Source organism: Cyrtonyx montezumae, unplaced genomic scaffold (assembly GCF_038088225.1).
Source record: "Cyrtonyx montezumae isolate F1298 unplaced genomic scaffold, pur_monq_1.0 scaffold_0, whole genome shotgun sequence".
NCBI classification, from domain to species: domain Eukaryota; kingdom Metazoa; phylum Chordata; class Aves; order Galliformes; family Odontophoridae; genus Cyrtonyx; species Cyrtonyx montezumae.
The window spans coordinates 33327637-33342479 of NW_027071824.1; the positions used below are offsets into that span (position 1 = coordinate 33327637).

The 14843-nt window shown below is 39.5% G+C and overlaps 1 protein-coding gene across 7 annotated transcripts in view; it reads left to right on the plus strand.

Moving 5' to 3' along the window:
• Nucleotides 1-14843, plus strand: part of LOC136045652 (SAM and SH3 domain-containing protein 1-like) — a 520676-nt gene that overhangs the window by 494277 nt on the left and 11556 nt on the right. For all 7 annotated transcript variants that reach the window (XR_010621925.1, XM_065731679.1, XM_065731701.1 and 4 more), the window contains 6 exons: nt 4596-4667; nt 6796-6939; nt 9566-9701; nt 10779-10948; nt 11763-11972; nt 12661-12811. Coding sequence is in view for 6 of the 7 variants with exons in the window: in XM_065731679.1 (XP_065587751.1) it covers nt 4596-4667; nt 6796-6939; nt 9566-9701; nt 10779-10948; nt 11763-11972; nt 12661-12811 (883 nt within the window). In the remaining variant the exon portion in view is untranslated. The remainder of the gene's footprint in view (nt 1-4595; nt 4668-6795; nt 6940-9565; nt 9702-10778; nt 10949-11762; nt 11973-12660; nt 12812-14843) is intronic.

Here is a 14843-nt window from a genome sequence, read left to right on the forward strand (position 1 = left end):
CTGGAGTTTAGCTATTAGGAAAGAATATTCCCTTATACCACGAGGAGTTTGATACAATCCCATCAGAGAATAGTTTTGTTGAGACTGCAGTTTCTATGCACACTGAATAAATCTGCAAATATGACAGAATGCTGTTTTTATAAAATTCCTGTAGAACGTAAATTGAGACCACAGATGAAAAGCTTTGAGGCATTGTAAAAACATCTTTTTTATTAGCATTCTTTTAAAGGCATACTGAGAGAGTTACAGAATTTTCAAAAGATTAAAGCATGCTTAGTTAATTGTGCTCAATTTGTCTCTGGCCCTCTGTCACTGCCTCATATTGGCCCTTACCCATTCAGCTCTCATTAGAATGCCCACCCAGTTCTGTACATGGTGCAGAAGGATATGGAGTTTTATGTAAACTAGACACTACCCTCCTGGTTGCTGCTCACCACGTCAGAAGTGTCCCTTCTGTTCTTTTCCTGGCCACTACTCCTCCTTTCTTGCATAAGGTGAATGTGTTATCTTCCACCAGAGAAGTGTGGAAAATGAACAAAAGGAGGAAAAAAATAAAAAAGAAGTGATACTGCACAATGGGAAATTAAATGATTTGAGCACTCCAGAGAGACCCAGAGTAGCCTCTTCCTGGCTATATGACTTGGCTTTGACAGTTCCCTTCACCATGATGTTGAGTTTCCTGGGAACTTGCCTTTAGGGCCAGCCAGATTTCCAAAGCTGAAACAGCTAAGTCTCTTTTCTTGTTGACAGTGTAGACATATTCCCTACTTCAGTGGGTGGAAACAGCAGTTCACTCATAGCATTAAGCAAGATATTCCAGTGAAGATTACATTAGAAAAAAAGCTTTTCCTCTTGAGTTGCAGATCTTATTTTGAGAGGCATACTTCATTTCTTCAGGTGTGAGGTATTCTCAATATAAGAGTCACAGCCTTGTTCTTCTGAATTACATGTGGGAGTTGACCAAATCCTTCTGGTACACGTTTTGTTCCATAGACCTGAAATTAAGGGTTTTTTCCTACCCAGTGCCATTAATTGGCTTCTTCAGTATTTCTTCTGCTGTAACTGCTTTCCCTGCCACTGACATGATTATTTTCCTAGGCATACTCAGAAGACATGACTTTCCCTTAATGACAGTACAATGATAAAAAAATCTCATTTGTCATTCTGAGGGTTGAGCAGTAAGTAGGTGATATCTCAGGTAGAAGACAATATTAATATGGGCTAGAGATGCTGCATTGTTTGAAAATGTTTTCTAAGGCTGTCTTTGTAAATACAGACACCAGCAATAAGCTTTTCAGTTCTTCTAGAATGTAGTCTTACATTCTAGAAGTCATTTCATTATGAAAACCACCTGGAATGACTTTTGCTTATTCACAAAAATATAATCAGAGAAGAAACTGATAGTTTTGTTGTTGTTGAGGAACTCCTCTGTTAACTCTTTCTCCACCTTATTTAAATGAAATAAATGGTGAAGACACACTGCTCTTACAAGCTTTTTCAATGCACTTCTTCCTGAAAACACAGAAGGCTGGCAAACTTCAGCTAATGCCACTCTTTCCTAGAAACACTTAATGTTTGTTTGCTGCAACCTCAGGGAAATTGCAATGCCTGTGTATTCAGTGGAATTGGTCACTCTGTTTTGCCTTGCCATTCATATTTTGTCATTTATATTTGTTTCAGTGACCTGGACATGCATGGAGTTTTCAAATAGCATCAGTTTTTCTTTTCTCCCAAAAATATAATACTTTGGATTGCATGGCCATTCCATTGAATATCCCTTTCCTCATCCACAGACCTTTTGTTTGGTACATAATTTCCAGGGTCATTACTGGAACTGAAGGCAGAAGGTGATGGTAAATGTATGGGAAGGTCCATAATGAAAGAGTCCTTAACATGGTACGTGTATTTGGAACCTTTTAACGAGCAGGTGTTTTGACCTTGTGAGACTGTTGTAGGAGGAGCTTTGGCAGCTTTGACAGATGAGTTTACTCAGAGTAGTTGCAGATGTCCTTTCTTCATTGTTGAGATTACCATACACTATAGGATTAGTTAGAATGGACTCTTCACAGGACAACATTACTCACAGCTAAACATGTTTTGTGCTTTAAAAATTGATCTCATTACTTGTTGATCTCAATTATGGCACTACTTTTTGATGTGTGTGAGGCCCAGACAAAGCTGTCTTGGAGTTTTAGTAGCTGTGATGTACACTCAGTGTTAAGCCAGGGAAAAAAAAAATTAAAGCAGTTCATGTATATGTTGATGAGTAGTGAATGAAGCAAGAATGTCCATGTTAGTAGAACTAATTGATCTAATTGTTTATTAAGCAGCACTTTATAGGGTTTGCTTCTTTCTGTCAAAGTGTCGAAGACTGGTGGTTTTCAGGTGGTGAGTCTTCACCAACTCCCAAGTATACACTCACAAGACTAACTGGGCAATGCTTTGTAGTTCTCATCTTATGCTTAGAGTGTCTTAAGCTTAGATTTGATGTGTCCTTGAAGTTACTGTCTTAGGTAGTTCAGGGCCTAAGGGTTTACAGTTCACAAGTTGCTGATTTTATGTCTCCCGATTGTCTCACATTGTCTTAAGATTGTCTTAAGAGAATGCTTATAACAGAGATATGACTTTCTCAAAACCCTTTCTTAGAGGTCAGAGTTGAAGCTGTATAAGTAAATTGTAACTGTCATGCTCTTATTTTCCTGGATTTCCCTTTTGACAAGGCCAGTTATTTGAGTACTGTGCAGCTGGTTGTACTGTGGATAGAAAAATAGTTGAAGTCTTGACCTTTTGGATTGCAAGGCAAAAGCTGGATTCTCTCTGAGCCCCCTAAGTGGCTGGTCTTTGGTGATACCAAAGCTCTAGCAGAGACTCATCTGTTACACAGTCTGGTTTTGGCTGTGGAAATGCAACTTATCAAGTTTGGTTGTCTTCTTCTCTTAGAAGGAAAGTGATATCGTAGAGCTGATTTTCTATTTTATGCAGGACAATTGTGATAAAGTGCTTCTGCGCATTCAGCCCAAACTGAATAACTCAGGTGTTTGTGGCACTGCTAATATGACAAACATTCTCCTGAAAGTAGCAGAGCTGCCATATGCCTACCACCAGTGGTGTGATTATAAATACCTAATCTGGAATTGGGACTTACTGAATCACTAGGACACAGTGCTTATGGATAGCGGGGGTCGGTTATTCACTCCCTTTACCAAGTGCTTACTCTGCAAGGCCTCTAGTATTTCACAGAATCACAGAATTGCAAGGGTTGGAAGGGACATTGAGATCATCCAATGATTCAATCATTGAAATCCAATGCCACTGCTGAAGCAGGAACCCTACTGGGTCTCACAGATAGGTGTCCAGACAGGTCTTGAAATCTCCTTCAATGGAGACTCTACAACTTCTCAGGGCAGCCTGTTCCAGTGCTCCATCACCCCTACTGTAAATAATTTCTTCTGTATGTTATTACAGAACTACCTTTGTTCAAGTTTTAGGCTCTTACTCCTTGTCCTGTTGCTGCACAACACTGAGAAGAGCCTGGCCTTGTCGATTGGCCTCCCACCTTCCTTTAGATATTTATAACAATTTGTCAGATCCCCTCTCAGTCGTCTTTTCCCCAGGCTGATCATATCCCAGGTTATTCAGCCTTTCCTCATATGGGAGATGCTCCAGGTCCTTAATATTCTTTGTGGCCCTCCACTGGACTCCTTCTAGGAGATCCCTGTTTGTTTGTTTTTTAACTTGGGAGCTCCGATTGGATGCAGTATTCTAAATGTAGCCTCACCACATTTAGAAGAGGGAGAGGATAACCTCCCTCTACCTGCTGACCACTCTGTTTTTAATGTACCTCGGGATACTGTTGCCCTCCCTGGACACAAGGACGTACTGCTGGCTCATGGCCAACCTGTTATCCACCAGGACCCCAAGGACCTTCTCCCCAAATCTCTTCTCCAGCAGGTCATCCACCAACCTGTAGCGGTGCATGCAGTTATTCCTCTGTAGGTGCAAGTTGCTACACTTGCTCGTGTTAAACCTCATCAGGTTCCTCTTTGCCCAACTCTCCAGTCTGCCCAGGTCTTGTTGAATGGTAGCACAGCCTTCAGGTCTGTCTGCTATTTCCCTGAATTTCTGTGTGCATACAGTGTATGCAGCTATTCCCAGAAGGTAGGTTATCCAGTGCTTCAAGATACTGGTGTTTCTCTGTTTCACTGCTACTGTGAAGTAAATTATAAAGGCAGATGGGAGTGCTGAGGTGGAATTGTTAACAACCTGGAAAACTTGATGCATAATATCAACAATTTCCTCAGACCAGAAAGTCTTTTTTCGATTTAAAAACAAGAGTAGGCAATAGATGACTCAACAGCAGCTGACCTTATGCCAAGGGGTTGTCTATGGAAAAGACAAATGATTCAGATTACTTTTAACAGCATTCTTGATTTATAATCTCTCATCCTTTTCTTTCTTTCTTTGTTTCCATTTTTGCAGATGTATGTGTTTTTGCTGGTGTTCTCCAAATCACAATATTTTGAGTGAACAATCACTGTGATAAAACTGTTTCCATCATTCTGTTCTTTTTTTTTTTTTTTTTTTTTTTTTTGCAGAGAACCTGCAGCTTTGGAGGATTTGACTTGACAAATCGTTCCCTTCATATTGGAAACAATTCTGACCAACTGGTGAGTATAAGACAAAAAAGCACAGGCTTGAAATAGCATAAAATGAAACAGGCAATGGAGTTATAATAGCCTGAAGTGTAATTTAGGTCCATAATAGTAGTTTGAGAATCCAAGAAAGCAAAGCGACTTTGCTAACTGCAGGCTTCCTTAGCTTTGAGAATAACATACCCACCCATATCCATGTATGTGTATGTATTTATATACCGTATGTGTTAGAAGGCAAGAACAAGTGATCAAAGTGCAGATCTGGGGGGCACATCTGTGAACTATTCCTGTGTCTGACTTCCTCATAGCATCACTTCTGGCAAAGCATATGATTACTTATACTCTAGTAGTAAAACTTTTTGGAATAACAAGACCAACTTCATTCAGTGAAGATCTGCAGATTATTTGGGTACAGCTCACATGATACAGATTATTTCTTTTCTCATTGTATTTAAGAGTACTGGAGTAGACCAGGACCTCATCGTTCCAGGTGCTACACAATTGGTCTCAGAATTCGTTGTATTTAGGAGAGCTTTTTATATGTAATAAAATAACTATCTGGAGAATTGATTCCATTTTATGTTACTCATGTCGATCCCAGTGTTGGTCAGCCCATAGCCAAAAATAATACAACAGAAATGAGGCAAAAAATTTTACCAAATAAAACTGTTGACTTTTTTATTTTTTTTAGTGGTGGGACAGGTACGGAGTCCCAGATTAATGAACGCAGATCAAGGTTAGGCTGGACTTTTTGAAAACAAAACTTCTTTGAAAAGTCCACTAACCTAAACATGTTGTTGGGTGTGTTGTTGTTGGTTTTGTTTCCAAAAAGGTGAAGGAAATAGTTGCCCTTAATTTCTGCTGAAAGGCCAAAAGTTATCAAGGAAGTGATAGTCACAAGCAACTTGTTAAGGAAAAATATTATAGGATGTTAATTCATTAATTAATTGTCAGCTGACCTTCAGATAAGCTTTTTGAAAGAACCTCAGTAAAGTAGCAGATGTGTAAGTATGGGGGGGGGGGGGGGGGAAGATAGCTCGTTTATGTAGAATAGGATGTACACTTATTTTAGTGCTAGTTACTTTGTGAACCTAAATTTTCATCTAAAGGATTATTGAACTAAGTCAGAGACTAAATTCAGTAGGCAACCTGACAGCCACCAAGTGGATTTTGGTCCTTTTTGCATTGTGATTTTTGTTGCACCTGTGCCAATGGAAGTGCTGGTAGTAACTCTTGAAGAGTTGCCTTGCTGTACTTCCTGAAATAATGTAGAATGAAGTACTGTGTTTATCATGCTGCCTAGTAAATCTGAATAAGGGCTGAGTCATACAAATCCTTCAGTGTTAGCTGATCCATAATAATTCTTTGCGTCCACTTGTGGTCTAAGTAAATACTGGGTATCATAAGCTAGTTTAGAAAAGGTTAAATAGGTTCAAAGCGGCTGGCTTCTGTTGTTCGCTGGACGTGGAGCAGCTAATTTCATTTGGCAGCAGCCTGTGTGCATGTCTCAAGAAGGTGCAAGTGCAACCTCTTTACCAGGAATTGTGGATCTAGTAGCATTTTTGTTTTGTTTTAAATTAACAATTCACAGTAAAACCACAAAGATGCTCAAGAGAGGTTAGCTGAATGCCTGCCTGAATATAGAAGGTATATTTGAATAGACAAATAAAGGTGTGTAAGTATGGATGGATAGATATATATAAAGTTGTGTGTATATACATTGCTAGTGTCTCACACGTGTAAGTGTGTCACTACTGTCTCAAAAGGACCTTGGGTCCTGTTAAACTGTAATACTGTAGTACTGACTTACATGAGGAAAAACTGCTGTTGTATCTCCCATTGGTAGGGCTTAGCTTGAAATTGTGGAGTTCTCTTGTAAAGGTCACATGCTCACTTGAAACTCAAAGGAATAAGGCTTGCTAAAACACCCCACTACCATCTACACAGTATCTTACAAAAAAGATTACCAGTCAGGCTTTAAGAGTAAGGTAGGGATAACTGCTACAGTGTTTGCACAATTTCTCAACAGTGAATTTAAAGCAGTAAGCAGGACGCATCCTGTGTCTGCCTGGGTACCTCTGGTGGAGGGACAAAAAAATTGTATCTTGTATTTTATAGGCATGATTCCTGTGTTATTTTGCAGGGCAAAGAAGGAGACTTTGTTTATAAAGAAGTAATCAAATCACCCTCTGCTTCCCGTATATCTCTGGGCAAAAAGGTGAAATCTGTAAAAGAAACCATGAAGAAAAGGATGTCTAAAAAATACAGCAGTTCTCTGTCTGAGCAGGTATGTAAGATCTGCAGTGGACTCTACTTAATAGCACAGAAGTGGTAATCAGTATTGATTACTATGCTTCCAGCTATCACAAGGCATCTGTAAAGAAACTTCTAACCAGAATATGTGATGTGGCTTATTCCTATGTTCTTATGAAATCCCTCAGTGTGAAATGGCCTCTTGGAGAAGTACAACCATGAAGGTTCATTTTCAGATTTTCATTCAAGTAGTTCATTAGCAGAAGCCCGTGGTTGATGGCATTACACACCTTGCTCTATATTTCCATCTGTTTATCATCATTATTTACTAGGAGAACTGGCTAGTGAGGCATGGTCACAGAAATATATATTAATCTGCAATTTACACCTTAGTTTAAATTCCCAGCATAATTTCACATACACAGTGACTCTCTGCTGTTTCCAATCTGTTCTCCAGCATGACTTGCTCTCTGTTAGCAGCTTATTAAAACGTGCACAATGCAGTCAGAAGAGGCAGAAGATTTTCCTATTATTCTTTCATTATAGAGTTTTGTAGCTCAGTCTTAAAGGCGAACCTGAAGTACATTAATTGTAAATTAGGCTTTGGCTTTTAGTGGCCTGGGAACAATTGCTGTCTTTTTCTGAAAACATCCCTTTTGACATACTTTGGATTCTTCATTTTGGTGGAGTGTCAAAACTCTCTAGTATTTGTTTAAAACCATTGAAATATGTAAGAAATAGCTTCAGAAATGGTCAGGAAAGCAGAGCTTTCTCTGGCAGATATTGCCCCCAAGTGGCCTCTTACCAATTTTTGGATGGCCGTGAACACTTACAGTAAGAAGAGCCGAAATGGAAACAGAAATGTCGTGCTGCACCAGAGGGTGTTTTTACTATTCATTCAAAATACTATTGGACATAGAAGGAACTACAATTAATAAGATTCAGAATAACAACTCCAAGCTGCAAAAATCTGGAGATGGCATAGCAAGCAGGGAGGTGAGCAGATCCGTGCAAAGCACAGCAACAACGTTAGAATTCCTTTTCGTGTGGGACTGTTATTCCTGCTTGTTCATAACAGAGACAGTGCCACAGTTATGGTTACATTTCATTTATATTTAAAACATTTTTGGTCTAATGGTATGATTTAAGATGCTTTGTTATCTGCCTGGCCTTAAAGTGCCCCTCCTGAAAGTCTCCCTAAGGAAAGAATACACTGAGAAAGCAGCTTACAGTGGGTTAGCAACACTTGTGCTCTCTAGCTCTCTCCAAGATTGACTTGACCTCTGAAGTCATATGCTGTGATGACTTTTTTCTGATGATTCTGCAGCATGCAAATAATAGATTTCATCTAAAAGCTTCAGCACATCAACACAAAAAGCTTTTCTTGCTTGCAAGCTAAGCTGCTTTTGTTTTCCAACTTTTTGGCACAGAATATTCTCTTTCTGACATGACTCAAACTATGCCAGTATCCCAGCCTGCATTCAAAGAAAACAAGCAAAAATTGCTCTGGCCATAAGTAATCTGCTGCTTAGTTTTAACACGGCTAGCAGAATTCCAAGTTAGGAAAGACCCTTTGGATTTTCTGCAGTGTTTGACTGAATGAAAAGACAAATTGCTTGCCTATTGCACATATAGCACATCATTTCTCTATTTATGCATTTATTTTATGTGTATTATCTGTATGTATATTATGCATAGTCTGCGTTGCCTGGTTAGTTTTCCTTCAACGTAAATGAAGAAAAATATCCATTAACTGCAAAAATGTACATTGGTCACTCTGAAAGTAATACCTTCTATTTATTTCTATGGAAATTACCACAGATACAAAAAGCACAATAACACTATCTGATAGAGCAAATTTGCAGGTACAAAACACTATTCTTTGCTGTAGTCACCACCATTTGTTATGCATTTTCACCATCAATGAAGGAGAGCCTGCATACCACAGTCATAAAAATCTGCATGGCCTTCCAGATCCTGGCTTGTTTTTCACATGCTGAAATGCACCACACACAACCTCCATTGTGCTTACATCCACTAGATGTTTTTCTGTATGGAGGAATTGAGTTCTACACCTTTGCTTCATCTGCACTTCCACATCAGATGCCATTGTGTCAGAGTGCTTCTCTGCTGCCATCTGTCACACAGCAACAAAATGTAATAGAATATTGGTGAGGAGCTTCAACCTCTGCTGCTGTACCAGCATCTGTCTCTGACGTTGTGGGACAACACAATAAAAGAGGCATTACTTTCAAAGCAGCCTTCATACGTTACTGGGTGTCTGATTTGTTTGTATTCACTTTGTACGTAGTCCTGAGTTAGGAAGCTGAATTTGACTTGAGCTGTTTGGTAAGTGGTGCTGATAAAAAAAAAAAAAAAAAAAAAAAAAGAATACAATGAGTTTTTTTGAATTTGAAGTTTTGTCTATTATTTCTTTCTGCTTAGAGTGCTAGCCTTTTCAGGCTGTTGTATTTGCCATCATGCCTGATTAAGGGGGGTGTCTGCCACAGCTGAATACCATTAATTAAGTTGATAAATGTAAAAAGTTTACTCTTGTCTGGTAAAGAGCAGGAAAACACAAGAAGTTCCCAAATGCGAATGTGCAGCTCCTGTCAGTGCTTATGCTCCTTTATCAAACAAAATGGTTCAATGCTTTTCAGGAGTCAAGCCCTGGGGTCATACCAGGTTCTCCACAGTCACCACCGCCGGACACTGACTCCCTGGACAAGCCCAAGCTGAAAGCTGGTGGATCAGTCGAGAGCCTGAGGAGTTCCTTAAGTGGTCAGAGCTCAATGAGTAAGTCCTGTTGTAATTGCATTGCTCCATTTCTGTGGCTGCAAGGAACAGAGATCTCCACAGTAAACAGTATCAGAGAAAAGCAAAGGAGGAACAGTGGTTATACATTAAAAAAACAACAACAACAACAACAAAAGTGTTAGTAAGGTTTTATAAAGAGCCATAAGTTCTTTGGTGCAGGGACTGTTTTTGCTCTGCATTAATACAGGGCTCTGGAAAAGTGAAATTCTTCTGGCTTTGTTCAGGATCCTGTTATTGTAATACAGCTGATTTAAGTGAGAATGACAGCCATTCACCTGTAACATTGCAGTGAGAGTGCTTTTTCCATTCCAGATAAAGGGTCACAAGAGGACAGGCGTATCTTTATGCTAGATTTCTCCTGAGAACTCCTACTGGGCTTTTTTGTTTGTTTGTTTGTTTGTTTCATTCCTCCCCAGAGAGACCTTAAGGTTTTCTCATTAACTAGATAGACACGTATTATTTAAAACCTCTCCGGTTAAGATTTTCTCTAGCATAACACAGAACTCAGGCAGGATGCAGATGGAGTGAACTTGCTTCTATGAATTACTAATAGAAGCCAAAAACATACTGGGAAAAAACACTGAAGAGAAAGCTTCATTTTTAAATAACTGAAAATGTACTCTGGAAAGTATTATTTTTTTTTGTAATTGATAAAGAGTGTTGCCAGAAAACTGGACATGAAGGGTATTCTGGAACCTTCATACAGAATTCAAAGTTCACTTTAGTTTTTTTGTGGTTTTTTTTTTAATGGACAAAACTTGCCAGAAAGATGATGTTGCCTGTGGTGTACTACAGACAAGGCAGTAGTTAGTCAGCTCCTCAGTTAAATATTGAGGAGTTGAATTTCGGAAAATAGGAGTGCAGAGTAAATTAACTAAATTTCCCACCACAGGTATGTAAAAGAAATAGCATTTAAGGAGTCTTAACATCTTGAAAAAATCCGTATTTTCTAGGAAGCTCTGACTGGTCTTTTGAACACATTTCTGTTAATGAACTTTCTTAACAAAGAGATTCTTTGGTGTGTTCTGATGATGCCTGTCATGCACGTGTGCTTAGGTGGTCAGACAGTGAGTACAACAGATTCCTCAACCAGCAACAGGGAGAGCGTGAAGTCAGAAGATGGGGATGATGAAGAACCTCCTTATAGAGGACCTTTCTGTGGAAGAGCCAGGGTTCACACTGATTTTACTCCAAGTCCTTATGATACAGACTCTCTGAAGCTCAAGGTACCAGCTGTGTTTGTTTTGAAGGAATCAAATGTTTATTTAGGCAAAGTTCTTACTTTAAGGATTTTTTGTCAGAACTGTACAATTCTTGCTCTTCTAATGAGGTTACATGTGGGGTTTTTAAGCTTTTTAATTTGTCTTTTTCTGTTGCGTTAAAGAGTTGCTTAAATTATAGCAAAATGTTGCAGAACATATTAGTATTTATATATGCCAACATAAATTGGCAGCTTTAGTTTCTCGGAAAAGAAAAAAATACAAATTAATTTGTCTTTTGCAAGGCAAAATTTTCTTTCAAAGACTGGAAAGGTGCTTTGCCTTCTGCAATGAGCAAGTCTGTCAGTAGAACAATTTTCAAAGTCAGTGGAAGAAATGTGGTTGTGCCTACACACAGCATCCTTTAGAAACATTTCAAATAATGAATTTCGACCATGTTATATGTGCAAGATTTGTGTCCTTGCACACCGAGCGGTCTGAGACTGTTCTTATTTGTGCCACTTTGAGGTAGTTGCACACAGAGACCTCTGTACAAACTGAACTGTGAGTGGGTTTGTGAATCTGAAGAGTTGTGGTCTGTTCCAGGTTCTACTGTTGACTTGCCCTGTGATCCTAGGCATATCATTTAATTCCCTTTTCTCACAGCTCCCTTTGTAGATAGGGTATAAGTGGATATCCTTGCAAAAGGTCTGATTAACCTTTTGAAAACTGAGGTTTCCCTGCATTTTATCCATTCTGCATGCATCAAAAACTATCGGAAAGTGATGTGTTTGTTCCAAAGCAGAGCATGCCTAATTGACCTTGCATCTTTGGTCTGCAGAAGGGTGATATCATTGATATCATCAGCAAACCCCCCATGGGCACTTGGATGGGCCTACTGAACAACAAAGTTGGCACTTTCAAATTTATCTATGTGGATGTGTTAAATGAAGAGGAAGAGAAGCCAAAGCGGCCCACCAGGAGACGCCGAAAAAGCAGACCACCCCAACCCAAATCAGTTGAGGATCTCTTGGATCGCATCAACTTAAAGGTCTGCATTTTCTCTCTGTTTACCCTTCAGTTTTGCTTGTGGGAAGGGAGCCACACTTTCAGATTCGTTAGTTTTGAAGTTGTTTATCAGATTCATAATCCTAACGAACATAACCCTACTTAACAGTCAGGTCTTACTGCAAAATGAAAATAGCTAAGGCCAACCAGGACTGCCCATCAGGCTTGTAAGCTGTCTGGAGGTTGTATGTGCCCAGAGAACACACTGCAGTTGTACATCCTTGCGTAGTATGGCTAAAAGCTAACACTCTTCAAAAGCAGAACCAGAGTTGCCCTGTCTTTAAAGAGCAGGATATTTTCCATGTTCTTGTTCGGGGGGCTGAAGATAAATGAGTGTAGCTTGGGTTAATATGTTGTAGTGTGCTCATTCAGAGCTGTGCTATCTTGTGTATCTGAGTAGCGTGCTGCCCAGGCCAGGTCATACAGTACATTCCAAGTACAAAAACGTGTGCAGCATTCTAGCTTGGCACAGCTACTCTCCTGAACTTTGAACAATTTTTATACAAGTTGTAATCCTACAATTCTGCTGTTATGTAGTTTGCATTTGTGAAATTACTGGTTTGGTTTTTTTCCTGATTGTGAAAATCTCCCGTAATATTTGTATTGCCAAATTACGTTGAATGATGTCTTATAGCTCAGTTTTCTTTTTTTACTTCTTTCATCTTATACAGGAGCACATGCCCACTTTTCTGTTCAATGGTTATGAAGATCTGGATACCTTTAAGCTTTTAGAAGAAGAGGATTTGGATGAACTGAACATCCGAGATCCTGAGCACAGAGCTGTTCTCCTCACAGCTGTGGAACATCTACAGGAGTATGATAGTACGTGGGTTGTTTGAGGTTTTCAGATTCACAGAAGCTCTATCAAGAACCTTCTGAAACCCTTACAGCAGAAATCTGTTCCCCAGATTTTGACATTTTTATCCTAATCTACTTATTTCCAGGGTCTTCCTGGGTGACAATGTTTAGACTATTGGGGAGTGACTTAAGACTGATATTTGTCCTTCCAGAATTCTTTGTTTATGTACACCTTGCATACCCAGCATATGCTGAATTTCTCCTCCATCCCTAAATATTGGCAGAAGTTTAGTACCCTAGAATTCAGAACCAGTGAACCAAATTCTGGAAGGACTTTCTCAGCTGCTTCTGTACATAATCCTACATTTTAGCTGAAACTGCCATAGCAGCAATTGAAACAGTCGCTTATTAAGTGGGAAATGCTTATGTTTGTTATGAAGAGATTTGTGGTTGCTGTCACTGGGTAGTACTTTGTGCCCCAAGCTGTCGCTGACATGTAGTTTGTACATTTTACAAAGAGGCATCCAGACTTTCTAAGCCTTTTGCCACACACCAGTAAAACAAGCAGCTGCAGAACTGGATTCCTTTTCTCTAGCATCAGAGTAGTTTTTTGCCACCTAATATGAGTTTCTCTTTAATATTTTCAGACCTATTTAAAATGTTCACTTATCTGAAGTAGTCATTTTTTTAGGGACCTTCAGTTTTATACTGGAAACTTGAACTATTTGACAGGGCGTCTGGAAAGTATGAATTCAAACTCCAAGTCAGGACGATGAGCAGAAAGAGGTGTGGAACCCTGTCTGCTGGAACCTGGGAAGGACAGAAGCACTTCTTTCTACTCCATAATTACCCTTCATGTGCTTAGAATAGAAATTAAAATAATCATTTTTTATTATTTTTGTTTCAGGACAGGGTGGAGCAGGGAATTTAGCATAGATGGAATCCTTGCATCATGAAGTTTAATTCTATATCTTCAACTCCAGATTTAGTCCCTTTACAGGACATGGTTTTTAGCTGAATGCTGTGGGTAAATCCCTTGAATCCAGTCCATACAGCCTGGACTGGACCACACTTGAGTGCAGACTCTTTTCACAAAACAAGGACAGAAGGAATTTTTACAAGCAGTCTCTCCCTTGTCACTTGCCTATTCCTTAGTGGACATTATCTAACTTTGCCAGACCCATTCCTGATCTTTCCTCTTGGTCCCATCAGCAAGATAAGTCAGGGTTTGGTTTTTATTTATTATTTTATTTTATTTTATTTCATTCTTCATCACATTTTTTGTTTTTGCTTTGAAGAAACTTTGCTGCCACATCTGGAATATTGTGTTCAGTTCTGAGCTCCTCAGTCCAAGACAGGAAACTTCTAGAGTGCGTCCAGCAGAGGGACACAAAGATGATAAGGGGCCTAAAGCATCTCTCTTATGAGGAAGGGCTTAGAGCTCTGGGTCTGTTCAGCCTGGACAAGATGGGATCTTATCAATACTTATTTAATATCCAAAGAGTGGGAATCAAATGTGCAGGGCCATGTTCTTTTCAACGGTGCCCAGCAACAGAACAAAGGGCAATTGGGACAAACTGGCACATAGGAAGTTGTATAGGAACATAACGAAAAACTTCTTTGGAAGTGACAGAGCACTGGAACAGTCTGTCCAGAGAGATTTGGGAGTCTCCTTGTCTGGAGGTATTCAAAATCCAGCTGGACGCTTTCCTATGCAACATCCTGTAGGGAACCTGCTTTAGCAGGGGGTTGGACTAGGTGATCTCCAGAGGTCCCTTCCAACCCCTATGATTCTGTGAACATTTTAAATGGATTTTGGTGGTTTTAAGTTGTAGGACTTGTCCTCAGGGCAGCTGAGGGGCACATACAGCTGATTTTGCTTTCATTCAATTGTGTGCTGCAGTGCCCCCTGAAACTTAAGCAGAGGCTGTACTTCAGTATGAATGCTTGCAATAATGGTTGTGATGGTTGTTGTTAACACTCACTCTTTTCTTGCAATCTGATCTGATATAGTTGTTCTAACAGTGAAAATAATATTAGAAATGGAAGGTTGAGA